This window comes from Sturnus vulgaris, chromosome 12 (assembly GCF_052056855.1).
Source record: "Sturnus vulgaris isolate bStuVul1 chromosome 12, bStuVul1.hap1, whole genome shotgun sequence".
NCBI classification, from domain to species: domain Eukaryota; kingdom Metazoa; phylum Chordata; class Aves; order Passeriformes; family Sturnidae; genus Sturnus; species Sturnus vulgaris.
This window is the reverse complement of record NC_142254.1, coordinates 4,053,374-4,080,077: the sequence shown is the minus strand read 5'-3', so window position 1 is coordinate 4,080,077 and position 26,704 is coordinate 4,053,374. Positions and strand designations below refer to the sequence as shown.

At 36.5% G+C, this 26,704-nt stretch overlaps 1 protein-coding gene across 1 annotated transcript in view; it reads right to left on the bottom strand.

Moving 5' to 3' along the window:
- Positions 1-4,516: 4,516 nt before the first annotated feature.
- CEP89 (centrosomal protein 89) overlaps positions 4,517-26,704 on the bottom strand; it is a 32,303-nt gene continuing 10,115 nt past the window's right edge. The window contains exons 8-19 of the mRNA XM_088172250.1: positions 26,301-26,519; positions 25,775-25,917; positions 25,360-25,410; positions 24,215-24,298; positions 23,284-23,385; positions 22,342-22,453; positions 21,535-21,715; positions 20,481-20,648; positions 19,673-19,814; positions 18,329-18,418; positions 11,293-11,462; positions 4,517-5,608 (exon numbers count right to left, since the gene is read on the bottom strand). Of these exons, the coding sequence (XP_088028376.1) occupies positions 5,383-5,608; positions 11,293-11,462; positions 18,329-18,418; positions 19,673-19,814; positions 20,481-20,648; positions 21,535-21,715; positions 22,342-22,453; positions 23,284-23,385; positions 24,215-24,298; positions 25,360-25,410; positions 25,775-25,917; positions 26,301-26,519 (1,688 nt within the window). The 3' untranslated portion in view covers positions 4,517-5,382. The remainder of the gene's footprint in view (positions 5,609-11,292; positions 11,463-18,328; positions 18,419-19,672; positions 19,815-20,480; positions 20,649-21,534; positions 21,716-22,341; positions 22,454-23,283; positions 23,386-24,214; positions 24,299-25,359; positions 25,411-25,774; positions 25,918-26,300; positions 26,520-26,704) is intronic.

The window sequence follows — 26,704 nt, the reverse complement described above, 5'->3', positions numbered from 1 at the left end:
CTGAGCCCCTGCCCAGCTCCCTCAGCTGCTCCTCATAGGACTTACTCTGTAGACCCCTCCTCAGTTCTGCTGCCCTTCTCTGGACAGGCTCCAGCACCAAAATATCTCTCTTGCTGTGAAGGGCCCAGAACTGGATGCAGCACTCGAGGTTCAGCCTCACCAGTGCCCAGCACAGAGGGACAATCATTGCCCTGGGCCAGCTACACTGTTTTTGATAGAAGCCAGGTGCCATTGGCTGCCTGGGCACTCCTGGGCTCAGGTTCAGCTGCTGCTGACCAGCATCCCAACCACTCTTCCCCCAGCCTGTAGCACTGCATGGGTTTGTGACTCAAAAATAGGACCTGGCTCTTGTCCCTGCTGTCCTCAGCCCATGGATCCAGCCTGTCCAGATCCCTCTGCAGAGCCTTCCTGCCCTCAGCAGATCCACGCTGACAAAACACAACTTGGTGGTGCCTTGGAACTGCCTGAGGGTGTACTGGATCCTCTCATCAAAATAAAGGATGCTTGGAGCAGGATGCTCTGCCCTGGAATGTGGTCAAGCAGCTCGGACAATGCCTATTTACAAGGCTATCAGTGGTGGATTGAGAGGGGCTCTTGTGCTGCTTTTGGTGTTGAATTGACCTAAAACCAGCATTACTCATCAATCCTAAATTAATATCCTGACAGTGAGGCAAAGACTTGGCAGACAAGCTGCTAAGCTACCTGGAGACAGATTAGTGGCAGTCAATCACTTTACACTATGGAAGTTCAGTCCCACTTCCAAATGGCAGCTTCTTCTAACCCACCCCTTCTTGGAGTGTGTATGGAGATTCCTCCTTTGGGTGGAGACACCCCTCAGAATTACTCCTCAAGACTGAGTGAACAGGATTTGCCCCCAGGCCTGGGTGAGTTTTATGGGTGAGTTATATCAATCTCTACTTAAGAATTTGGTTTTTTGATAGCTTTGATACTATTGCTTTAATATAACTGCTTTGATATTGTGTACTATCCTATCCTATGCTACACTGTATTAGTAGTTTTAGCTTCTATACTATGCAGTAATTAATTCTGATTTAGATCTTTTGTCTAATGATTTATCATAATAAATAATTAGTTTTATATATCTAATTTGCCATCCTTAATTCTGCAGAACAAAGTTGTACAAATGTTCAATCACGCCTCTATAAGTCCTCAGACTTAAGTTGCTGGCAGTTTGGGACTGAGACTGGATCCAGCTGCCCCCAGGCTCCTTTCTGGGGAGTTTAAAAACCTTTCTGCATCTCATGACTCATTGGGAGCTTCTCTAATAAACTTTATCTGAAGTTTCCACTCCACCTATGACAATATTAAACAGGAGTGGCCCCAATACTGAGCCTTAGAGAACCCCACTAATTACCAGCTGCTGACTGGATTTAACTCCATTCACCACCACTCCCTTGGCCCAGCCATCCAGCCAGTTTTTAACCCAGTGAAGATGTCCAAACCATGAGCTGCCAGCTTCTCCAGGACAATGTTTTGAGACACAGCACCAAAAGCCTTGCTGAAGTCTTGGTTGTAGATATCACATCCACAGCCCTTCCCTCTTCTGAGAGGTGGGTCCTCTGGTCATAAAAGATCAGGTTTGTCAAGCAGGACCTGCCTTTCCTAAATCCATGCTGGCTGGGCCTGATCCCTTGCTTGTCCTATGTGCCATGTGATGATGGTACTCAATAAGATTTATAACAGTGTCATCAATCATTAAATGGTCTTAAGACTAAAACCTTCAGCTTCCAGAATGCTGAGTTGTTTATAAAAGGATACATTTAGAAGATGTAAACATCATCTAGACTGAGTACAGCTATTAAAAATGAGAGCAGGAAAATGCATGTGAAATCAGTCAAGGGCTGCAATATCAAGATAGTATCTGATCTCCTGTGATCTTAACACCTTTGCAAATCTTTGACTTTTTTTTGATTGCAATGGATGTTGTGCTTTTACTTAGATGAAAAAGCACTCACTGTTACACTGTACCTGCATCTGCTGACTCTTGCATTGACACTGGTCCAACACCAACTGACACTCAGTAAAGCCCTTCTGCCATCTCTTGAAAAAGCTGATCAGCACTGAGGTGACAGACAGCTCCACCCACCTGGCTGCAGCTGAGAAAGAAATCATGGAAGCAAATAATGGCAAAGAATAAAGAGTAAACAATATAGTACATTTCACTATAGCACATTCTTGTATAATTAAGAAATCTAAATGTAGATACATCTACAGCTGAACCCTAATTAACTGGTTATCTTATCTTTTTCTCCAGAGAGTGAAAGGTAACTTAGAGAACCACAGAATATTCTGAGTTAGGAGGAACCCACAAGGATCACTGAGTCCAGTTCCTGGCCCTGCACACACCCTCTCTGAGTTCTTCCTTCTAGCTAGCTTTTGAGACATTGGATTTTGCTTTGATTAGGTAGTGGTAATCCTGCTACGCAATTTAGCTCCTAAAATTATCAACTTTGTTAGTAATTTTAGCAGGACTTTTCTGTTGGTTTTTATTTTTCCTTTTTGTCTAAATGTTGCATGTTTTAATAAAAAAACATATTTTTAAAAATATATCTATTTATAGGTGTAATGCTAGCCTTTTGTGTTTTTTTCGTCCTAAAATCAGTGGTCAGCAATAAGCATTATATTGTGTACTTTCTGCACACAGAAATATGCTAAAATCCAAGTGGTTTAATGCAAGATGAAAAACATACAGAGCATAAGATTTATGTTTCATCTGAAAGAGATTTACAGGAAAACCAATTATTTCAGCTGTTAATAAAGGAGAGAATCAACTTCTTTCCTGTTGGAAGGAACTGGAGGGAAGCACCTGTCTAATCAATTCTATTTGAACAACACTTGGCACACTTGTTAACTTTTGTTATCTGAAACTCTCCTAGTATTTTACTCTTCAAGTATGTCAAAAGGGGTCATATGTATTTAAAATTTGTTCATACTTATTTTAAATATCCTATAACAGGATTTTTGTTATGCTAAAAAAGTCTGAGCCACAGAAGGACTTTGTCATCCATGGGACATAGCTTTTTCTCAGTTTTCTTCCTGTGGAAACTGAGTATGGAGAATCACCCAGGGATTTGATTAAATGTAAGTTCATTTAAAGTTTAATGTCATATTTTAATGATACACAAATGGCAAAGTAAGTGTAGCATTTCTGAAAAAAGCCTTAAGAGTGTCACTGTCAAGATGAACCATGTATTAAAACTTACTCTAAAATGAGAAAATGGGCATGAATGGTGTATGAAAAGTACAGTTCTAAGACATTCCCAGGTCACTTCAGTGGAAGAACAGTTAGGCCAATATTGAGAGTTTTGAAAATCATGCTTCTGTTTCTAAGATTACTTCCAATACAACAGCTTTTCCTTGTGAAGCTGCTTATTTTTACAAACTCTTAAAACATACTCAAAAGGGCAAATGAAATCAGATGAGGATAATATATTATAAGTATTAAATCAGTTCTGAAGTTGTATTTGCATATTCAGAGATACTTATATTAAAAAATATGATGTGAAAGGCTTCATTTTCCAAGCCTGCCTTTAGAAACATGAAAAGCTGTGGCTATGGCCATGTTTGATGCTCTTCCAGAGTCTGCTCAGCTGCAGATTGGAGCTCGTGTGGAAACGAGAGAAGTGTGTGTGCCTGTCTTATCTGAAGAGATATTTCAGACCTTATATTTCAAATCAGATTTTTTTTCAAATTCAAGCAAGACAGAGAACAGGACTGGTTTAATGATAGACCACCCCCATGACAATTTCAAATATTAATGAAGTTATTTAAGACCTTGCTTGAAAAGAGTTTCTGGTTCTTATGTTGAGGCATGGAGTCCTAAAATAACCAAGTTGAAAAAGTCAGGACAATGAAAGGATTCGAAGGTGTAGCTCTTGTTAAGTGTCTGGGCAGAGACCAAAAGATAGTGTGTTGTTACAGAGCAGTTCTGTTAATCAGTGCCTTAAAGACCACAGCATGCCGAAGTTTTATCTTCATGACCCAGTAAGGTTGGTGCACTCGTTTTAGTGCTATAAAGGAAAGTAATTAAAGTACATCTTAAAATGTCACTTGCATAGATACGACTCAGCTACTTTGGTGGTTTCCCATAATCAGGGTAGTATCTGAGAGCACTGAGGTTCTGCCAGTGCTTTGAAAGTCCGTCGATTTTTAAACTTTGCACTGTACTGCAGAATCTGGCTTTGAAAGCTGTACATCTACCTGTCCCTGAATGTCATGTGCTGTCCCCACCCTCTCCTAAATAAAGCTATTCTGCTGGGTCATGGCCTTAACCCTGAAGAAAATTACTGCAGGAACCTTTCCAGACACAAACATTATGTATTTCTTTTAGTATTTTAACTAGGTTTTCTGCTCTTTTTGTTAATTTTGATCAAAGCCAATGAAATTCTTCATTATTTCTAATACTACAGAACTATGATAGTTACATGTTTTTTTGTATTGTTACATTTTTTGGTACCATTTACATTTCATTATAAAAATTAAGCAAAACCAAAAAGATGATCCAGCAAGTTATATGTAAATCCAAAATAAAGTCACATCATAGTAATACATACTACAACAAAGTTAATGTGCAATATTGTGAAAAATCAACAAATGTGAATGCTCAGACAAATACATGTCAATAATTTAAAGGCATATAAAATAACCACTGCTTCAGAGAATACTTTGGGTGGCTTTTGAAGCCACTGAATCTGAAGCAGGATAAATAAAACAGTCTGGAGGAGAGCTGCATCCTGTCCTGGCAGTGCCAGGAGCTTCCCAACACCTCCAGGGATCCTGTAAATCTGCACAGGGGACAGTTGTGCATTCAGGCACAGCAGCTGTCATGAGGATGTTTCAGTCTTGTCTGCTCCACGGTCAAATTCTTTTCTGTCCTTGAGATGACAAGATTTTCGGCACGTGATCTAGAAGTCATCTTCCTCATGAGAAAAAGTACAAGACACACTTTTTTTCAGCTTGGATCATATTCCATCTGGCGTTTTAGGGGGAATTTACCAAAATATGTCCTTTTCATTTTAACGAGCACTGTCTTGCTGCTCACTTGTTTTGTGGCATCTGTGCTAAACACCAAGCTTACCAGCTACTTATCCTGTTAACTACTCACTTGTCTGCACATGTTAACTTAAAGCTGGGTCACATTTTGTCTTAAGAAGGAATAGCCTTTTCTTCAAGTAGCAAAGTAATATTTTAGGCTAGATTTACATTATTCACAGTACAAATAGAGAATATGCTGTTGTCATTTCGATGACCTTACAAATACAGTGATATTGAAGACAGTAAACATTCCAATACACCTTGTTTTGCTGAAAAAGTAAAATTCAGGCACCAAGCTCTCTTTATTGGATGGGATGCAGATTCTTCTCATTGACATTCTTGCTCAATTTCATTTTTAGTAGGGGATGAAGTTTTTACATCACAATAACTAAAATCATGTCCATAAACTAGGTCCTTCTGAGAGTATGGCTCATGAACTGTGACAGCACTCCACATGTTGTTTTTCCTCAGGGATTTATGCAAGAGTTCTCTCATTCTCCTGTTTTCTTTGGCTGTGGATTCCCACATGATTTCAAGTTCTCCTTCTGTTTTCCTAGGAAAAAAAAGAAGAGAAATCCTAACTTTAACAATGTTTCAGCAGCACAGAATTGCAGTAGGTGGATAAGCAAATTAGAAATGGCCTGTATTCAGGTGCTTACAATTATCTGACTGAAATTCATTCCTATTTTGCTTTTGAAAAAGCTCATTAAATGTAATGCTAAATAGGATATGACCATAAAATTACCCATTACTGGATCCATGTAACAAGTTGGATTAAGTCTGCACATAGAGCAGGGCATGTGGGACCCAAACACCATGACTCCACTGACTGGGGCTCCGTCGTGACCACAGCTCTGCTGCCCACGAACACTGCCCCTTCTGCCCAGAGCTCTGCCCTCTCCACTCTCACACACAAAGGGTCTGATCAGTGTCAGACTCTGTGCTCAGCTAATGCATCGTTGGGGGAGCCAAACAACACTGATGTAAACTTAGAAAGCAGACAAAGCTCAGGAGCTCAGGTTTCCTTTGACTCCTAATGTATGTTGACTCCAAAATACAAAATAATAAGGAAATGAAAATGGAAAATGAGCACACATTTTAATTCTATAGACTAATAGAGTCCCCTTGAGGGCTGCCTGAAGCATTGAATAGAGCCTTCTATACAAATTGTCCCCAATACCAGGCTCTAAAAATGAGAAACTAATCAATGCAGAACATAAAAGTGCTGAGATTAAATGCTGTCAGTCTACACTGTGGGCAAAAGGTGTACACTGGAAAATTCAGAATCAGCACATCTTAGAGAATCCTTTGTGGTTGATAAAACAGAGAATGAAGTGATGAAAAATGGCCCAGACTTTTTGTTTACCAGCCCACTTTGTTTTACACCTTATGACTGGATATATAGATGGAAGATAAAAAAACCTTACAGAGAAGGGCTTAAGATAATTCTTGTACATACTGTTTGGAATGAACTTTTGTAGTGGAGAAGATCAGTAACCACTGAGAATGGAATTAAAGCAAAAGGTGGCAGGAGAAAGCAGTACAGTTAGCTAATAGCTCAAGACTTTGCCCAACAATGTGAGCAGTCACAGTTAATGAGTTGGACCTTCCCATTTTTGCCAAGTCACTAATAAGCCATTAGGAAATAACCTCTCATTTTTGAAACACCAAAACAGTATATGACTTTGTTCTTACAAAGTATACTTCTTGAGATGAGATGAGATAAAATTGTCTAATCCTACCAGTGCTCAGAATATGCTTCTAAATGCTTTACACAATGGTATTTACCATTACCCTCAGCCTACATTTGGGGGAGATGGGAGGCACACACATCTCATGACTGAACAGCTGGCAGTCCTGAGTTTCACTCATTGTCTCACCTCTGTATTGTGATCTTGGAATATTTTCAGCATCTTGTTTTTAAGTGAACTTGTGTATCATGATAGGGACATGTCCCTGTTCTGTTGTCCCTTGTCTCCAATAGGAGACTTCAGACACTGTGCACAGCACTCTTATGTTTGACAATTAATACAGGAGAGCTTAATCTGGTTTATCATTACTGTAGTACAGATCATTACCCAGGGTTTATTTCATCCAGTAATTTCTGAAATTGAGACTTCTTTGGTTTTTTAAGGTTGTTTCTTTGATAATGCTTGCATGAGCCTAAGGCATAGAATATTTGAAGTAAGATTATGAAACTAAAGCAAGTTCTGAATTATACTTTATGCTGTCAGTGTGCCTGACAAATAGGATTGCCATTTTCAGTCCATAAGTTCAGTGTAATGGCAACTGCATTGATTTTAGAAAAAAAAAATAGTTCAAAGACGTTAGTTTAGAAGTGTCCTCATGGTTAAAATTACTTCAGTAGCAAGAAAAGAGCTGCTTTTAGAGGTTTATCTGAACTCTTCTTGGAGAGCTGAGACATGCAGAGTGCTGAGTGACTTGGCTTTGGAATGAGCACTCAGAGCACACTGCAGTCACAGGTAAGGCTTTTTTTTCCCTGTGGCACAATGTACAGCTCCACAGCTCTGCTGCTTCCCAGCTGAGCATCTGACAAGAAGCAGTAGCATCCCACGTGGGGATTTTGTTTGAAAATTCTGACCTGGCTGAAATTTAAACATGCATTCAGCAGAATGGGTTGGGGAGAGAGTGTCTTCATTCTTGCTGGTCACAACCTCCCTTCCCTTAAGGAATTTGGGTTACAGAGCAGCTTGGTTACTACAGCTGCTGATGCTCTGTACATTTTTCTCAACACCAACATTTCCTTGCCTCTACAGGTGGTTTGCCTCTTAAAACACAAGGCTTTGCCATTTGGCATTCAAAACTAGATACATATGCTATTTCCAGGTGTCTTTAGACAAAAGGCATTAAATTAATTTCTTATTAATGTAGGCTATTATTAATTAGGTAAAAAAAAATTGTTCAACACCTAGCCTAGCCAAAATGTAGGATTTTATAACTTATTGAGAGTAAGCAAAATGCCAGTGTCCCACTGATGTTTGAGGATGAAAAAATTACTAGAAGTAGGTTCTGAAAGCAGTTTCTTCTTTAAAAAAGACAATTTTCTGCCCTCATTGAACTAAATTCAGTCAGCCTTAATCTCAGAATTTTATTTGGGCTGGCTCAAGAATTCATTTTATCTATCCTATAACAGTTTATTTAAATATTCCTTATCACAAAGGTCAACAGTTTTTATTAGGGTTATAATTTTATATATATTTATATATCACCAGAGGTAAGACAGCTCCTCTCCCTTGCCTATGCACAAGTGCAAAGCTTTTCTGCTGTTGACCCTCTTCCAAGGACAGTTTAATGCACTTTCAAACTTACATTCTGCATCCAAAGCACAGCAGCTGTAACTGCCTTGAGGTATTGTTTCTCTGCAGAAGTCGTACGAAATCAACTCTGACCTAAAAAACTCATAAAGGTAAGTGGCCTGTCAAATGAGACTGGAAACATTTATGAACGTTTTTTTTTACCCTAAGATCATATCATGAACTTTGTTTATATCTCAAACCTCTTATTTAAGGTGATTTATGTGATGTTGATATCTCTTATCACTCAGTGACTAATAAAGATGTCATTATCAGCTGCCTGGGGAACAAAATGCTATTGCTTTCTCATGGTTGCTTTAGGTGGAAGATTGCTGTGAATTTGTAATATTTTCTAGCAAAGGCTCTAATTACTGAGAAGGTTCTACAGAGCAGCTTCCAGGAAGGGAAATCTGCATACCTTTAAAAGCTTTTATTCATCAAAAGTACAACTACATCTATATGTGTTTCTTTTTGAAAACCAAGTAGAAAAATTCTCATGCCTTGGATGCAATGGGTGAACAGTGGAACTCCTGATTTTTGTTATGAGGTAAAAGAATGCAGGAGGGCAGAAAATTTCAAAGGTACATCATGGATGAAAGCCCATGTTAGTTTGCTCCAATTTCCTAATTCCATATTATTAAACTAAATCCAAGAGAAAAATAAATTCTATGAAATATTTTTCTGTCTTCACCTGCTTACAGTGATTCATCATACCTTCAGCTAGATTTTAAAGTAAACTGACTTTTCTGATTAAAATGTGGCATGCCACTCTCATTTACATTATCTAACAGTGAAATTAGAGAATAAATTAGAAATCAGAGAATAAATATTTATTGTATGCATTTATCTTAATGTCTGTGTAGGCAATTTGCACAGAAACATATCAGCTAGACAGTATTCTGGACTAAAAATCTACTCTGTAAACAGAGCTAGTCACAATAAATCTAAATGTTTGCTACTTTCATAGCCCTAACGACTTCGTTTGCCAAGCTACAGATGATGAGCAACATCTGAATTACAAATTATTTAATAAATTTCCCTTCCTTACTCCTGTGACTGTGTAGAGGGAAGGGAGAGAGAAAATAATAAGCTTTGTAAAATCAGAAATACACAAAGCTGACCAAAATACATGTGTAATTTCTGGCTGATAGGCATAAAAGAGTAGATATATATTTGGATTACCTTGGGAAATTATATTGCAGTACTTGAGAAAAATAATGGAATATGAAGAAACTAGTATCAGCCATGGTGCTAGCTGGTTTTATTGATTTTGTTTCATAAGCATAAAAACTTCTTATAAAAATTTCTTATATATGTGCAAAATTCAGCTGACTTCTCAGTAACATTTTAATTTTTTAAATCTACATTTTTTTATATAGTAATCAAAGGAGAATAGTGAACCACGAGGTTAACCAAAACACTACTTGGAAGATGACTGTAAAAATTAGTTTTTACTTTCAGAGCTGGGTTCATTATATTATATTCTAATATTAAGATTTAACTAGCACCAGAAAAAAAGCAGTCACCTGTTACACTGTTCAATAATGTTGGAGACTACAGAAATGAAAGTCATATCTTGATGGGGTTCATCTTGGCTTGTTTCCATAAACCACTTTTCATCATGATACAGTTAAATGGACTGCAATGGTGTAGTTCCAGATGCACATCTTGTTTCTTAAAAGGTAGCTGCAAGTATTAATTGTGTGTGTTTACTGAAGAAAAATGAATTGATTTAGACTGAGAAGGTAAAGTGATTTAGTATTCTGTATGAAAAGTGTAATTAATTATTTTACACATCTGTGTTACATCAACTAGTTTGCCTACTTTGGGGTTTAAGGGTAAATTTTGAAGGATCCATATTATGGGACTTCAAACTATGCTCTATCCTACATTGAAAAAAAATCCTTTTTATTTAATTGCTGTTCTCTTCAGTAAAAAATTGTAATATGAACCCAGAGACATGAAAGTCATTTGCTTAGGTAAAAATCCTAAATAACTATTTCCAGAGAAATGTGGATCAGTTCAATCTGGGTTTTAATGCAAATTTCAGAGATTAATGGAATGTTCATTGTACAACTTTGCTATTTACACCTGTTTAATTGCACTGTATAAAGTAACTGAGAGGGACTGTGCTGATATAAGGTAGAAGATACCAAGCCCTGTTTTTCTATTGTCTGCTAAAATCTATTCTTTCACTATTTCACTATTTATTTATGGCAGTGATGACTTGAGAAATGATTGCTTATTACTTTGCTTCAGTTGTTAACAGTTTTTCTTTTATGCTGATAATGTCAATGTACTATGAAGCTTTCCACTATCAGAGGGAAAAATATCTTTAAACGACTATATTTAAAGGATATTTCAACACTGCAGTCATAATCTTCTATGAATCTGTTAAATTTTCTTCTCTTTATTTTGCACATAGCCAGTCTAACTCACTTATTAATAGATCTGTAAGATAGATTCAAAAGAAAACAGATCTTTGGTGTACTCATTAGATTCCCTTCATTTCCTACTATTCTGAAAAGTGTTGAGGGGTGTGAATAGGAAAGTGTTCAACCTTTAGCAGAGATGATATTAAGATATATGAACATACATCTTGATTTATAGAATCCTTTCAAATTATCAAAGATTCACTCAGATTGATATCCTTCTCAGACTGACATCTTTCTTAAGAAGTCTTAAGAACAGCAACAGCCATATAGAATAAATTCCTCCTGAAAAAGATCTTTCCAGGAGCTGGGAATCGTGAGCAGGGTTTCAGAATTTTCAGTATAACCAAAAATGAGTGAGAAAAACGACCCAGAACACATCACAGGAGACTCTGCTGCAAAGTGAGCACTGGTGGCTGTGTGCAGCTGCCTTCCCTTGTCCCTTTAGCTGTCACACCTACCTGGATTGCTCCTGCCTGTGCCCCACTCACCTGCTTTGCTCCAGCACTTCATTGAGAGTTTCCTGTTTGTCTTGCAGCAGATGCTGCAGGTGCTTCTTTTCTTGCTCATACTGAGCAATCTTCCTTTCAAATTCTTTCTCCTGCTCAGTCATCTTGAGACTGATATCTCCAAGCTTTCCAGCTGCTTTCTTTTTATATATCTGTAAGGGTTAAAGTTCATAGAAAAAAGTGGAATTACAGGACAAATAAGGACAAGTCATTAATAACAAAAGAAACAGTTAGAGATACTGATTTTCCCTTGAATCTTTACATCAGTGCTGCCTTGCATAATTATATTATGTCAGGTAGGTTGCATTATGGGATTTTTTTAACCTCTTTGTTAATTTGAAGGTATCACTTCATTTTGTTCTACAATAAAACTAGTGTGTACAATGAATACCATACTGTATGTTTGTTTTAAAGTGAACACAATTACCTGCAAAAAAAGGTTTGTTTTCCAAGATACAAAGCCACACTTTACAGCACATTGCTTACCACTTGCTGAACAGTCACACTTATCAGTACATACCGTGAAAAAGTGTTTCTGTTTTGTTAGCTGTTTATTCTTAATGCTAGGAGGAAGAAAAGAACAGCTTTGTTTGCTGCTTCACACAACAGTCCTCTTGTTCAGTGAAGCACAAGTGATTTTTTGATTAATAGCTGTAATACCTAAATGGTAACTAATGACTGGTCTCATGTCAAAATTAAGAAATTATTTTTGTACAAAGTAATTTTGCTTTCTGAAATAACATCCCCATTAAATTGCATAAGCACACATGAGACTGAAAACTGCTTTGTGTACTGTTGCACATTTCTATATGTTGCTGCTCTTGACAATAACAAAATCCAGTATTAACTTATTTTCTCATGATTATAAATAGAATGCTAAAACTGTTATTTTCTCTGCAGACTGTGATGTTTCCTACAGGCTATAGAAAAGAGTTTTGGGATGGAAACACCTCCTTTACTAAAACTGTAAATTTAGTGAAGCTTTGAAAATACTGCTATTTATGTCTTGCTAATATGAAGTTTTCTCTCAGGTGTTAATCACTAAGGTGTTATCTTTATCTGAATCAGGGGAGAAAGATTTGAGTTTGTATTTTTGAGGAATTAAAATAATGACATTTTTATAAGGCTATATAATCCTTTCCACAAACTCTTTCCTTTTTAGCCCTTGCAAAATGTGTCATTGTGAAATTTAATTTTCTAGAGGTAATAGATAATATTTACCTAGAATATTAGTGATTCTATATTTAAAGCTGACTTACATAGCGTTTTTATCCTAACTTTTCCCTGACAGTTCTAATGGAAGAATAAGAAGCCTGCAAGTTAACCAGTAACATCACTCAACTTTTCAGATGCCCAGAAAAGTCTTTAAAATGCAGAGTAATGTTATGGAAGGCTAAAAGTAAACAAGTTCCTTCTGAACAAAAGGTTGCTCAGAGGCAGCCTAGGGGAAATGCAGAGTATAAGGAAACAGCTGAACCTTCCCCTGTGTCAGGTGCAGGGCCTGAAATGCCCTCTGTAGGTTAGATGTCCATAATAATTTCAAAGTACAAGTGAAAACTTCCTCTCTGGTTTTTCACAGAGAAGCCTGAATTGCAGCATTGGTGAAACCCTGTTTTCTATCACGTCTCACTGACCATCCAGCTACAAGGTGGGCTGTGGTTAGAGCTGAGGTTTGTGGTTTAAGCTGCACTCTGCCTCAGATGCTTCAGGCCTCTGGCTCCTCCAGACCCCACAGCTGCCTCTGCTGGCTCTGCACTCCCACTCTGCCTTTACCAACTGAAGCTGAGTCCCATGTGCAAAATGGTTGCAAAATCAGAGAGCAAAATTGAACCATTTTTCTTAGGGCCATATGATTATAGTCTGAAACTAGGTAGGATTTATAATTGTTCTGATCTTGCCTCTAGAGACAGATTAGAATTAAGTCTGTTTAAAATGCAGCCTGGGCAGGTTGGGATGGTTCTGGGCACACTGCCACATGCAGCTGCTGGCACTCAGAGATCCTTCACAGCAGGCTACCACCTTTGAATTGTTCAAGATAACCTATTAATGTTCTCTGAAGTGAAGCAGGTAGCAGCAAACAGACTGGTGGAGATGAGAGTTTTCAGGAAAAGGATGTTAACACATAGCTGGAAGTCATAATATTTTCCTCTAGAGCTGGATAGGGTATGCCATGCCCAAGGTCATGGCATCCCAAAAACATAGTAACAGGATGAGGAATGATCATGGATGCAGGTGCTGGTACTGCAGAGGATGTAATTTACTCTCATCTGAAGTTGTTTCAGGAAGGTATCCTCTTCATCACTATAGTTCTGTTACACCTTGTGTATTGAATTACATGCTGAAAGTTGGAGAATTCTGAATAAAGAGCCAACAAAACATTATTTCTACAAACATAGGCTGCTGGGTATGGTATGTGTAATGATCTGGTCATTTGTTGAAGTAACAAAGCTATTTTCTTTCAATTGTGTTGTTTTTCTCCCATCCTTACCCAGTAAAATTAGTAATGTCCCTTCAAAAAGACAGCAAAGTACTATCTGAAAAAAACTGTCCCATTTGTTTGTAAAAAATGCTGTAAGTCTGTTCCTCACAGGACAGCCCCATGAGTACTGATGACATTTTTACTGTGTGCTACAGAACACTGCCAATTTTCTCCCATGGCACCTAAAAACTTCTAAAAATACTTCAATTAAGATCACTGACAATTACCTTTAGGGTTGTGTAAAAAAATCATATATGGGGGTTGGGGTAGGAAATTCCTTTTTAGTAGTAGAGGATAACAGTGCTTGTACCTATAACCTTCCCAGTACAACTGGACTGTGACTGCACAAAAAGGACAGCCTATTTATTCAGAAAGTTTGGTGAAAGTTTTGGCAGACAATATTGTGGCATTAATAGGAAATAAAATACTTCCTCTATTCTCTGTGAAAAAGATGTGGGTAAACTGTAGAAACTTTTTAATTCAAAGCCAACAAAACCAATGTTAATTGCTTGGGGAAAAGTTAATCTGTAGTATTATGTGCTAGAGTAAATAAGCTTCCTTTTTTGCAGATGGATATTGGCACAGAGATGAACAGTAAATAGTTGGGAAAGCAATTAAAAAAAGGAAAATATTTATATTGGAGATTCTTCAAAACTATATGTCCAAAGGCATGAGAGAATTGTTGGTACATGACCTTTGACAAAAGATCTAATATTAAACAGAATTTTGAAACATAAAATCAACACAAGAAAAGGAAATTGAAACATCTGTTACTTAAGCTTTGCTTTATTCATGAACACTATGAGCAGAACTTTGCAAACTAATCCAGTACTGTGAAATAAATTTAAAATTGGAATTATCGTTTAAATTAGTAGTTTAGAGAAATCACTTTATACAGGATATTTCCTTACTCTTATCTTACTCTATTCTTTAACCTATTTTTATCTTATTCTATTTCTTTAACTTTTCTTTACTTTTATCTTAATTCTCTTCTCCTACCCTAAAGAGAGGTATAATGAAGTATTCTATTCCATACAGTACAGAACTTGCATAAATACAGCAAAAGCCTTGAGTTTCCTTTAATCTTTCCCCCATTTTTTGAAGTTGTAGGTTGAACTTGTAAAGTTTTAAAAATATCTATAAACTAGGAAGGCTAGAAACTTCTAAGGAAAGAGGGATTTTCCATGGTAATAACGTGTTTGAGAGCTGAGGAAGGATAAGGCAAAGCAAAACCCATTTTATGAGCAACACAGCAAGCAACTTAGTCTTAATGAATTTTATGAAAAGGAGCACTGCTACAATAGCAAGAGAGATGAATAACTCAAATTCTGGCCTTATAGCACCACAGCAACTTCTAGAAAGCATCTGCTGTTGTTACATTTCAGATTTATCATAGGAAGTTCAAAAGATTTCAACTTCTAAAAGGTACTACAATGTGCTAATGTTAAATGTTTATTTGTAATTCCACTGCTTCTGGCAGAGATTTTCTAGTCTGCTCTTTTTCCTCAAATTCTAGTAGCAAAAATTCTTATTAGACCTGATAAATGCAGTTTCTTCTGCCTCAAGGAGATACAAGTAGATCTCAAACGTGGTTTGGGAAAAAAAAATCCATTAAGAATACATAAATTTAGTGATCTACCATCATGTGCAATCTCCTATTTCAGAAATAACATGTTGATGACAGCAACCAAATCCAGTTTCTCTAGTTTTTATTATACAACTGAAGGGTTGTTTAAAACAAATGAAAACAAAACAAAAAAAAAACCCCACAAATAATCCAAACACACACACACAAACACAATTCCATTTCTGTTAGCACCTGTAATTACACAAAATTTTGCAGTAGGAAACATGACATTTTAGTTGTTGTGATAAATTTGAGGATTTAACCTAACATCACTTTGGTATCAAATAACTAATTTGAAATTTTCTATATATAAGGTAATTCTAGTTTCTCTGCAAATTCCCTGGTTTGGCTTCCATGGCTGGAAGTCTCATAGGGACAGGTAGCAGGACCATGGCTCCTGGGCTTGTTTCAGAGATCTTGGAAATAAATGATTTTGTTGCAGTCATGGAAAGATAGGTTCTTTCCAACCAACCTTCCTGGGAATATTAATCTTTTTCCTGATTTATGGCAACACTTTTGTGTGAGTGGCAGAGTGTACAAGTCACCTTCTGAGTTCACAGCTGAGTGGAGAAGTGTGAGAAAACTGAAACAGTTTCAGACAAAAGCCAGCATAAATTTGGGTACATTTCTTCCTCCTCTGCATACAGATCAACTTTATGAGTGTAAAATAAAATCCAATGTTTCCTTACCAGTATGATGAATGCATTTCCTTTCAATTTTGGTTATGCTTTCTGTTTCCTACACAAACATGGTTAACTCTGGAAAATAAGCTACCTAGTAGACAAAATAGTGATATACACCAAAATAATTTAGAGAATCTTTGTATACATCATCTAACATCACAAAGTGTGAAAGATTTTGAACATATGAATGAAGAGAATTAATGGGAAGGGAATGAATGAAGGAAAAATAGGTGTTGCAATATTGTATGTTGTACTGCATGGGCCCTTGTATTTCCTGATTGGTAACTTGGGACAGAAATAGGGGTGAATTCTTGCCCTGATAATTAAAAGATTTGGGGAAAAAATAGTCCATCTTTAGGACTGACAAAACAATGGAAGCAGTTTCTTAAGTAGCTACATTTAAAAACCAGCAATGCTCTATGAATTTTCAAGGGTCCCACAGGAGAAAAATCTAGTCTAACAAAGCAGAATGAATACTCTGAACAGAAAAGCCATGTATGCAGCAAGATTTAAATCTAATCCATGCTCTCCTGATTTCAGACACAAAGCACCTTCCCCTAAGTGCAGATTAATGTTGATAGGAACATGGCAAAGGAACACTGGTGATAGAACATTGCCTTCTTCAAAGGTGCAACTGGTTATACAAACAGGAAGTTGTGCAATGAGGACACAGAGTTCTGAAACACACAGCTCCTCAGTGATCAGCTGCTGGAACCCAGAAGCCTGAGAGTTTTGAACTTTCTGTGCTTTTTGAGAATGACCCCCAAGGGAGCACTGCTTTTGACTTGAGGCCTTGGAGAAGGCTTCCAAATTTGAGTGATAGAGTTGAATAGAAGTGAAGGGTTTGCAATTTGAAGATTTTAGAATATTTGGTGTCCATGCACTTCAACTGGACTGACTCTGCCTTACCACCCTTGGGACTGATCCAGGACTTGGTACCTGTTCTCTAAGGGCACCTGGGAAGGTGATGGAGGTCAAGAGGGAATTTTATTACCCCTTAAGTGTAGGGCCCTTTTCATTCTCCCCCATCTGCTAGGTCCCCTACTTCTGCTTGATGCTAAGTGCCATGGGGCTCCTCTGATTCCTGTAGGGCTTCTCTCAGGGTTGGAAGGGTGTAACTCCAACAGTCTATTTCCCTTTCCCTTTCCCCAATACTCCTTAGCCCTTCTACTTCTTCCTTAAGCTCTGCCAGCAGAGCAGATCATTCACTGCTCACACTGCACACAGGTGTCTCCTGCACTATCCTCTGACACCAGCAGGCTCAGACCCTCCCTGCAGCCAGGGGCCTGGACAGCTGTGTCCTTCCTGGGGGGATTCTGCTTCTTGTGCCAGCAATGGCTTTTGATCATTTGAAAACTATTGCTGTGAAAATAGAGAGGGGATAAAAAAAAACCCACAACCCATCACCAGGACAGTGGCTGCAACCCTACCTGTGCTAACTGCTGAGCAGGATTTGATGCAGGAATAGCAGCAGAGGTCTTGACTGGCAAAGCATTAATACAGAGACACTCTGCTTTAGGATAAACTGAACAAACTTGACTTTTGAAAGTAATATATACATTACTTTCTAGATATAGAAACCAATATACCAGGTATCTTTCTCCTTTCTTTTTTTTTTAAGATTACAATAAAAACAATTATGGTGATAAACATAAATGTTTCAAATTTAATTCACTGTTACATTGCAATTACATAGTGTGCTTTTTATTTGTTTAGAGAGTTGTAATTGTAACTTATAATGTATTCTCTAACTAGGCTGGATGTTTGAACATCCTCTGAGTTTCTCAACCTTCTACCCTATGGTCACAAGAAAGTGCTTGATGGTAACTGTACACTTGAAATAATGCTTTTAATTCTTCCAAATCTAATTATAATGGACTTCAAGTTGAAGGAGTGGTACAGCCTCAAGTAAGCAGAACACAGAATACTTGGGTTACATTATAGAGCAAAAAATGAAATACAAATAGTATTTAAATATTATTACAACTAGTCATAATTTTCCAGGTAATGATGTAAACATGATGATCTGGCAGATATGCAATGCACAAATACAATGGAACAAGACACTAGTGAAAATTATAATCATGATCTATATTGTTTTTTAAAAGTTTCTGAAGATAATCTATACATAAGTCTTTCATAAAGACACTGACACAGATTAACTATTTTTCTCATGAAAAAACCCCCAAACATTTCACAACAGACATTTAGCTTAGAAACACTGCTTACCTTAACTTTTTCTTCCAATTTTCCTAAGCGTAGACTGCCTTCTATGATTTTCTTGAGAACACCATGATTCTCATTTTCCAAACATCTGGCCTGCAACCATGCAATAACAAAGCTACATGTAACCATTCTGTTTGTTTGTCAGGGCACACAAAATGCACACACTGAGGGAGGCACAGCAATTCCATTTTGAACTCCAACAGTCTGAAGAACCAACATGGATAAAGAGTCTTGGAAATTATTCTCAAAACAGCTCATTATTTGTTAACTGCCTGTGAATACTATGAAGCAGTATTATTCTGAAATGAAACATAGAGCAAAGCCAACCAATTCTGTGTTTTTTTCTACAGATATGCGTGTGTATACATAGGAATGCCATTTTTATCATGAGACATCCTTTGGGTCACATTTAGCAATCTGCTCTCAAACAAGCCCTTGAGATTGGCAGGGGTTCAGAGGCAAGGATATTTCTAATCTGGTATGCTTAATATTTAAAAGCAGATATCCCAGAGATTGAGATCTAAGAACCAGTTCCCCCAGTTTCTAGGAGACATTTATTATAAACTGGCATTTATTGTAGTGGACAAGGATTTGACTTGTGTCACCATAGCTCCTCTTCTAGAACTAGGAATTAACTGCTGTATATTTTTATCCAATGCTGATGGTCACCTGTCTGCTACCTGAACAACGATAAAAGAAGTTTTATTTTAACAAAGTTTTGTGAAATTATTTCAGATTCAATTTGAAGACAAGAGTATGAATATGAAAAATTGAAATTGTGCCCAGTATCTTGTAAAAGAAACAAAATGGGCTTACAAAAATCCCAGACACCTCCATGCTGGGCACTTCCACTGATCAGAAGTTGTGCCAAAACTCTCAATCAGCATGTCAAAATGACTGCTAACCAATAAGGAGCAGTCACATTCATATGCATCCACAGCAGAAGGTCCATACAGACCCCTTCAAGGGTGACAGTCCACCCTTAAGACTCAAAAACAAACATTAAAATTTTATGATTGTGTGCTATTTTTAAATAGATGTAGCTCAACATCAACTTCTAAAACTAGGTTAAAAAGAATCTTTTAAACTTGGTAAGTGCCATTGCAGATCCTAATGCTCATGTGAATTAAGGCTTAATTATATTACCTCCAGAAGTAAGGGTAATTGCTTTTAATTAAATCTTTCATTGCTCCTATCCTATTTGCTGAAGTCTACCTATATAAAGCTAAATCCTTAAACTGGAATTACAGCTTTATTCTTTGATAATTAATTTGATAACTCGTGTCAGTAGCATGATAATTGTGCGAAATATCAATTAAGTCATATTAATTATTTAAAGGTAATTACCAAAAATACCAGATGATCACGTTCCTTAGCTATTCTCTCCACCAGCCCAATAAGGTTTGTTAGATAGTGATGGGCTGCAACTTCTTTTTCCATTGCTTCCTCCAGCTGCAGCTGCAAAAGCCCTATTTTCTTCTTTAATCGTCTATAATAGAAAAAGGAAAAATCATTGGATTGGGAATTAGTAATGGCCTGAAAAACCTTGTATCACATGTGCAAATACAAGTCTCAAACAATCATACATACTGCTAAAAATGCACTGGCTTAGAATATTTGCAGTGCCAACACTATCATGTTCCAATTTGGGGGGCTATTTCTTCTTTATAATATGTTATCTGAATAATAACAGTAACAATCATTTAAAAGAACAGTATGTGCAATGCCTACAAGCTCGTATTTCTTAAGTTATAGAAGAATAATATTGTCTTTTTAAAATAATGTGAACTCATCTCTAAGCAACCAGGTGCATGAGAAGATCTGCAAATAGTGCAAGTTTTACCTAACTGAAAACAGAGTATGTCTGCTCATTTAAAGATAAGTACACCTAATGACTAATTGCTATAGGTAACTACTAAATTAAAGATACATTCTTAATTTGCACATAGACACAGAAAAGTGAGCATGCAAACATACAAAGGTTAGCAAACTGGACAACCAGGCCTCTAGACATGACAAAGATGTGTTTAGAAACATGTTTTTTTGCAGTAGGTAGAAAATACACATTATGGGAAGTTAGACAATATTTTTACAGATATTTATGTTGTTTTTAGAAATAAAAGTATTTCTGTAGAAAAAATGAGACTGATAAGACCTGTTTGTCTTTTGAGTCATTTGCATGTCAGTTTCCAGGATCTTCTTGTCAGCCATGAAGTTATTTTTCTCTAAGAGCAGTTTCTTGTTTTCAGTTTGCAGTGATGCTATCTTTCCCATTGCAGCTTCCACCTCAGAGTGCTTTTTCTCCTGTTCCTGTTGTAAAGAGCTGCAAAAACCAAGTGTAGAACAGATATCATGTATAGATCTACATCAGTAAAATGCTAAGTTACAGAAAGACACCCATGTTGAAGCTATGAAATAAGATACACTAAGAATGCTCAGTGTTCACTGGTGACATCAGAGGTATTACAATCTCATATCAAAATCATGACTGAATTATTCAAGTAATTCCTTCTGACTGCATTTTATTTAAATTATAAAAATACATAGTCCAGATGTAATCCCTTCGTGGGTTTTCATTCCCAAAGAAATTACTATCTACACCAAAATTCGAGGTTTGAGGACTTCTGAGCATGGCACTGTGCCATGAAATAGTAACTGCACTATCCAAAGGCTTGAAAGCATTCAAATGTACAGGAAGTCTTGACAGAAACACTGCTCTGCAGATTATGCTGCACAGCAGCACTTCTGAGTTGTGCCATTTTGTGTCATTTCCATACTGTAACAACTGAAAAAACTCAGAACTTCTAGTTCAGAATTAAGAGGATTCTTTAGACATGTTCCAAATATGTGAACACAAGAATGAGAACGTTTTATACAGTATTGATAGAAGTAAATAGATTTGACAAAAATGTTATTTTTAATGCCTCCTCTTTTATTATTTAAAATGGTACAATTAGTAGTAGGTACTCTATGGCAAAAACACTTCTACCAACGTTTCTAGAACTGGGATTTCCTTTCATAATTTTAAATATCTCTAAAACTTAAGCCAGTATTTTTTAAATAGTCCTTTCCCTTTCTTTGTGCTTTGGTAGTTACCTTCCTGGATTAGCAGCATAGGTTTCCACCGGCCTCCCACCTAGAGAGAGCAGCTCTGGTCACATGCATGCTTTGCACCAGTGCTCCTCCATGCAGCCCACGGAAGCTCATACCTCTTCAGTTCAGTCACCAAAGCCAAGTGCTCCTCTGCTGTTATTCTGCTGTCCAGTTTGCCTTTCAGCTCTTCACATGTAGAACACAAAGCTTCTAGCTGCTTCTGGTACTCTGTTATTTCTTCCTCTTGACTCTGCTTCTTATTTTCTAAGACTACTATTTGTTTGGTCAACTTTGAAGCTTTTGGAAGAAGGAAAAAAAAAAGTCAACTGTGTATAGTAGAACTAATTCAACCACTAAGTGAAACTTCAAATAAACCATTAATACATTAATTCTTAGTTGTTTAAAACGTTATGTAACAGAGGATTTGTCAGTTTGTGTTTTAACGGTTTGGACTTGATTTTTTGCTGTCTCAAGTAACTTGTTTTGAAAAAGTGCAGAAACTTCAAGAGTACTTCCTTTCAAGGCTTTAAGCTCATTGAAATGTCATTTTACTCCGAAAAATTCTGATTCAGTTTAAAGTGCTCTTTGATTATGCAAATGACTGTATTGCTGTTTAACATTTCTTCTCACTGTTTCAGAAGAAGTAAGTCAAAGGAGTATTTTTAGTGTCAGTAGGTGATAACATTTTTTTAAGTATCAGTTGACATCCAGAGCTTGATCTCCTATTAATGTTACCTACATTCCAGGATGCTTTTCAGGTATATATAAAGTTCCAACAAAACCCCCAGCTGACCAAAACCAAAACTCTGCCAAGCTTGCCAAAACAAAAAAATGACAATAGAAAACAGAAAACCCTACAAAAATCAAAACCTGCAGTACTTTCTTTAGTGTAGTTCAGATAACTAGCACCTCAAGCATTTTACCTTCTTGAACATGCTGTCTGTGACTATCTTTTGCTTTAGCTTGTTGAATTTTGAGTTGCTCCATCAACAATCCATTTTCTTCCAAGACCAGCTTGGCCTGAGTTTGCAGCAGCTGCCTGCAATGATAACCAGCTTGTAAATAAAATATAAATCAAATGTTATGTCCAAAGAACAAACACACTACTGATTTTCAATAGTGTAAACGTACAAAATCAAATTTGAACCTCTCTAAAAAACAGATTAAAAATCCTTATTGAAAGCAATATCAGGACATGGGGTCACCAAATCTATAGATACCAACACCTGTATATCTGCCTCATTGAAAGTAGGTCTATGCCACTGGGTGAATCTGCAGAAAGACTTAAGATTAGGATGCATGCTGTCTCTTCCAAATTCCTCCCCTTGTAGACACTGGGTTGTCTGAGCCCTTGCATGCAACTACTACCTGAGCCATGGGTGCAGGAAGAATCTTTATGTTCACTCATAGTGGATGCTGTTCCAAAACCTCTTACACTGGTTAGGAATTCTCTTCCATGTCCCACTTTTAAATCTGTTTATGGTGAATGAATATCCAGCTGTTGTTCTAGTAACACTGTCCCAAGTACCATAATTGCAGCAGAATTTTTTGTATATGCCATGTCTCCTGTTCCTGCTGCACATACAGAGAGCAACACTGTCCTTTTCCAGCCTTTGCAATATCTGGGACACAATTACACGGATTCCCAGTGCAAAACTCCACATTCATATTTAATCTTTACTCCAAAATTATTCCAGGCATTGCAGATCAGCACTGCTCCAACATGACAATCGTGACACTACTGTTTCTTTAAAAAAACAATGTTAGAAGACAAAAAAAATTTCCTTAAGATCCGTAATTTTAAAAGTTTGCAGGAAATCACCAAAATAATTTTTAACTTTTAAATTCATTTCTAGTAAAATAACTTGCCATTCTGTAGGGGAAATTGAGTTATTTAATTGCTCATGCAGATCTTCATTCTCCTTCACCAACTCTTCAACTCGTGCTTTAAAATTCTTCATATCCTCCTGGAAGACAAAGGATTTCATATAAAATTCTTTATAATTATATTTTGCTTTAATTTTTACATCAAGAAAAATTTTTATAAGTACACGTGCTTAGGTGCCTTCTAGTTCTTGTTGTAATAGAACAGAATAGTAGTCTCACTAGTCATTCATTTCTAATTCAGGTCTGCATACTGGATTTCTAAATTGTTTCATTAATCTAGTAATATTTGATTAAAAATAATCCTGATATTGTGCCACATTTTTGTAAGTCATAGATCCTCAGAAAATAGGTTTAAAAAACTGAATTCTGGAAATTACTGGATGAGACAATCCATTTTCAGTAGGATTGACATGGATTTGAACATGGTAAGACAATACAGTGAATTAACAGAAATACAAAAAACTCTTGCTGTTTTCTGGAAAGTTGTACTCTGAAGCAAATAGCTATTTTTCAAAGATTCAGTGACAAAAAATACTTCGAAAAAGCAAAAAGAATAACCATTCTTTTAATACCTAGAAGTAAATATTATTCTAGCCCAAAACCCACAAGCAGCTCCAAGAGCAGCTGTACAGAGCACTGAGTTCCCATTAGGAATGACAGTCATAAATGCTTTCTACCACTCACTAGTTTATGGTTTGCTCCATTTTTAGAGCACATCTTACTTATCTCTAAATGTGAACAGGCTGACAAATACAAGTGAGCCAGGTAGGATAAGACAGCACAATAATTATGCATGGAAAAGTAAAACAAGCACTTTAAATTTTAGGCAGACAACTGGCAAATCCCTTAAAAAAAAAATCAGTAATTTCTTTCTGCTTTAGTGTATATTTTTTCTAAATGGCAACTTGCCTCATGTTCAAGAATAAAATCTTCCTTTTCTCTTATTCTATCTTCATATGCCAACAGAAGAGGTGACAAATACTTCATATCCAACTTAAAAAGAAAATTAGAAAATAAATACATGTAAATTAATTACAAGCCATAATTTCATCTGTATTTTTTACTTCAGCTATAGATTTTTAGTTTTGAAAGCTGTTAAAGGGGTTTCATGTATGACTTGCAGACTAAAGTGCAGGACCTGAACAAGCATGCAGACCACCATATGCAGAACAATGCTGCAGAAACAATTCATTAGGGCTGTGGTAGCAGCAAGCTTTGGAAAGGAAAAGAATGCATGCTTCACTTGCCTCTGTCTTCTAAAAGGCAGCTTTAACTTATTGCTATATGTAACAAGCAGAATATGGATGCAAATGAACACAAATCAAGATTCAAACACTACAGTGAGTACTACTGCAAAAAAAAATGATCCCAAATTCATTAGTAAGTGAGAAAGGAATTTTTACACTCTCAAATCTGCATCTTTAAGACTAAATACATACATGTGTGATTATTGGCTATTTTGGCTAAAAAGAGCAGGAGAACTTTCCCATTCTGTATAGTTCTCAGTAACAGTGAGGAAGGAAAATATAAGATCTAATTAGTATTTCAAGGAGAAATTGTTTTACATATTACAAATGCATTTCCTTTCACAGACTATTTGGTTTTCAGAAATTCATAGGCTATTACTGGATCTATGACCATTTCTACCATCAGAAATATTGTTTTCTTTTAGTGGAATCTTAAAAAAAGTTAACAGCAAAAGATTGACAATTAAGATTAACAATAAAGCAATAGATCTTGAAGCAAATTATGTGCTAAACAATTCTAAGAAAAGATGGCATTTATGATTCTCAGTGTAACAAAACTTTTCAAAAGTTCAAAGTTGGTGACTATGTGCAGTTTGTAGCTTACTGCACATTCAACTGGAACTGCACACATTCATTACAAAGTTCTGCCATACATATTTTTCTTCAACAAAAGAAATATTTATAATATTCTATTAGAATGTGATAGTTCAGCAGAGTAATATCTGAATACTTTGATTCCAGTAAAGAAATTCCACTCCTTTACTTAGAGAGGAATGAACACTTAAGGGAAAATCTCATTTGACTTACCAGCCATGGTGGTTGTGGTCCTTTCATGGGTAAGCCTTTCAGCTTCAGATTCTAGAGTAAATATTTTAAAAGATACTGACATTACTTCCTGCTTTTTGAAGCACCACCGACTGTCCACTGCAGTCACAATTATCACCCAGACAAGTTTATGTTGTTATTACATATGTTGTATATGTAACACACACCCAACAGAACTTAAAGTTCAGTATCTTACTGATGCAAAGTAATACTGAATTCTTAATATTAGACTTAATGATAAATGCTTATTTTAAATTCTTTTAAATTTCAGAAAAAGCCTGTGCCAATTTGCAGACTTTATGGCAAATTTAGAGAAAACAGTCATAAAAACTCAAAGATTAAATTAGAGCCAATGGGACACATCAGTAGAAACTGCCTTGATAACCAAGATTCTCACCTCTTCCTGGGACAATGGCCTGAATTTAGTTTGATAGCGACTTAATTCTACATTTAAACGATGGACCATCATTTTCAAAGCATCATTTTCATCTACCAGCTCTTGTGCTTGTTGTCTGAGAGAAAATAATTCTGTTGCCTCCTCTATTAAAACAAATACCCAACAAGAAAGTTCCATTAAAATTCAAGAAAAAAAAATTCGAGAAACTGTTCACAACAGTTTGTTAATTGTAACAAAAAAATAAACTAGAATAATAACCAATAACTTTTCTCAAAATACTGTTAGGGAAAAATCCCATGAAAAGCTACTAGGCCATTATATTTCAAACAACAAGTAATTTTTTTTTTTTTTCTTATGATGCACTTATTCCTTGACAAAATTTCTACAATTTTTTGTTTGGAAACTACATCTGCATCCATACTTGCTTAAATCAGTAACTTGAAGCCTTCTACTAGAGGAAATGGTTGTAAGAAATTAGAAAAATCAAAACAAGGTAACTACAGAATAGTTTATATGTTTCTCCTACCTTCTCTACGTGAGTTCTCTGCAGCTTCTTTAAGTCTTCTGTTTTCTTTTTCTAGTTCCTTCAGCTTTAACTGCTGTTCTTTCATCTGCTGTTTAGCTCCCTCAAATTGTTGCACCACAGCTTGGTATGCCTTGTTCAGAGACCAGTTTTCTTGTTTCAGTTCTCTCAACTTTTCTTTGTTTATATTTTCCCTTACTTGCCTTGCCCGAACAGACACATCTGTAAAACAAGGTATGCAAATGGTATCCAGACTGGAATAGGAGGTTCAGCAAATGACAACCCATTTTTTCTAATATTAATATTATATATGAGTGACACTTTATAAGATCTGAGTCAGCTCACAGCTTCCAAAGATAAGACCAGAAAGAACAAAAAAAGTGTATCTGTCAAGACAGCTGTGGAGT